The 1780-nt window shown below is 43.1% G+C and overlaps 1 protein-coding gene across 1 annotated transcript; it reads right to left on the bottom strand.

Moving 5' to 3' along the window:
• Window positions 1-934: 934 nt before the first annotated feature.
• LOC106323267 lies at window positions 935-1578 on the bottom strand. Its single transcript, XM_013761416.1, has 2 exons — window positions 1465-1578; window positions 935-1273 (listed from the first exon to the last, which is right to left on the bottom strand). Exons 1-2 carry the CDS (start codon window positions 1576-1578, stop codon window positions 935-937), a joined length of 453 nt encoding a protein of 150 aa, XP_013616870.1.
• Window positions 1579-1780: the final 202 nt, after the last annotated feature.

The raw sequence follows: 1780 nt of genomic DNA, 5'->3' as shown, positions 1-1780 counted from the left end.
TAGCCTCTTGTGACTAAAGGCTGTCGTGAGTAGTAGCATCTTATGTAGGAGTTATTACAAAAGTCATTACATCCGAAGAGTGAAGCTATTACAAAGCTCTCGAATCACTTAAAGCAGATTACCACACCTAAGAAAACTAATACAATGATCAGTAGCCCAACAAGCAGTTCAAAACCATTGAAGTAACTTGATCTCTTATTTCCTAACTCACAGACAAGGTTCTCAAGCCTAACCAATTTCTGCTCAGTCTCAAAGTCACTAAACAAGGTTAGATTGTCTACCTTTTCACTGAGTTGAAGAACGTGTCTATCCCTTGCCCTCATCTCCTCCATCACGGCGACGTCCCACCACTTCCATACATGGCATTCTCCATCGTCAGCTTGGTCACAAGTGTAGTAAAGTCTTCCCCCATTGTTAAGAGTCTTCGCCATTGCTAGTTTTGGTAAGCCACCACAGTAGCATATCTGCGGGAAGCCGAATTCAACTTCTGGTTGAGGTGGGTATTGAGGTGGGTATTGAGGCGGCTCACTACGGTTGAGCTCTTCTTGTTTCCTACGGTTGAGTTCTTCTTGCTCCCGACGGCTGAGCTCTTCTTGGTCCTGACGGATGAGCTCTTCTGTAGAGCTGTAGCCACACTCTGATGAATCCTCATAATAATCCTCTGACATAGATGGCTGGGTGTAGCTATAGCGTCCCATTATAAAGTTTCCTAAAATAGACACAAGAAAATAAAAATGTTAACAGCGAACAAAGAGAAGAAAAATTAAATGTTAACAGCGTGCAATAACTAAAAACAATGCATAACTTAAAACAGCAAACAACTTTCATTCATAGTTAACAGCATACAACGTACACACATAGAGCTTACATAAACATTTAAACTTATTTCTAACAGAGAAACATGGAAAAGGTTGAAATAAAGAAATATGGAGACTTAGATCAAAGCCAGCAGCTTATTCTTAGTTGCTTCTTCAGGCTCAGTAAGAGGATCTTTCTTGGCTAGAAGTGTGTCAAGAATCGCAAGCTTTGTTAGTCTCTCCTTGATCAAGAGATCCTCCTTCCTCATCAAGAGATCCTCCTTCTTCATCTCCCAAACGGTCTGACACTCCGACAGAGACCTCAATGGTGCGGAATTTTTCTTTTTAGCCTTCGCCGCCTTGATTCCTTCAGGACGGACCTCAGGATCACCAACGGAGTTGCTTGAAGCTTGAGAACATGTCTCTTTTCGCTTTGAATTCCCAGCAGGCTTAGGAGTGTTAAGGCTGAGCCATTTCTGCTCATAACTCAACATACACCAAGCATGGTTAAGAGTGATTTTTTTCCCGTGATCCGCAAAGTAGATGTCTTTGGCCAGCTTGAGCAGATCATTGTCATTCTGACCAGAACTCTTCTATCTCTCAGCTGCAGCGTATGCAGCACAGAATTTGTTCATGTAGTCATTGATCTTGTGCCACCTCTGCTTACAGTTGAGATGCTCACGATTATCACCACTAGCTTTAGCATGAGGACTTGACGCATAGAACTCACCAACTCGTTTCCAGAATGTCCCTTTATTTTGATCAACGCCAACAACAGCATCCTTAGATGTGTTTAGCCATCCACTCATTAACACCTCGTCATCGGCTGGAGTCCAGTTCCTTCGCTCCCTAGAGGCAACAGGTGGGTTTTCGGGTGCAACTGGAGGATTTGGTGGCTGTTCACTAAAAGCAGGGATGTCTGATGCTCCAAAGTGATGAGGAGAACCATAACTTTCATAAGGAAAGGTCTGGCTGTTAAGAAA

The sequence above is a fragment of the Brassica oleracea genome, chromosome C2 (genome assembly GCF_000695525.1).
Source record: "Brassica oleracea var. oleracea cultivar TO1000 chromosome C2, BOL, whole genome shotgun sequence".
Lineage (NCBI taxonomy): Eukaryota > Viridiplantae > Streptophyta > Magnoliopsida > Brassicales > Brassicaceae > Brassica > Brassica oleracea.
This window is presented reverse-complemented; position numbering and strand designations above follow the sequence as displayed.

Bases quoted from the DNA above. Each gene is read 5' to 3' on its own strand.
- LOC106323267 (XM_013761416.1), bottom strand. From the start codon at position 1,578: ATGCTGTTGTTGGCGTTGATCAAAATAAAGGGACATTCTGGAAACGAG. The intron at 1,274-1,464 runs GTAAGCAGAGGT...AGTTATGAGCAG, and splicing joins TAATCGTGAGCATCTCAACT to AAATGGCTCAGCCTTAACAC.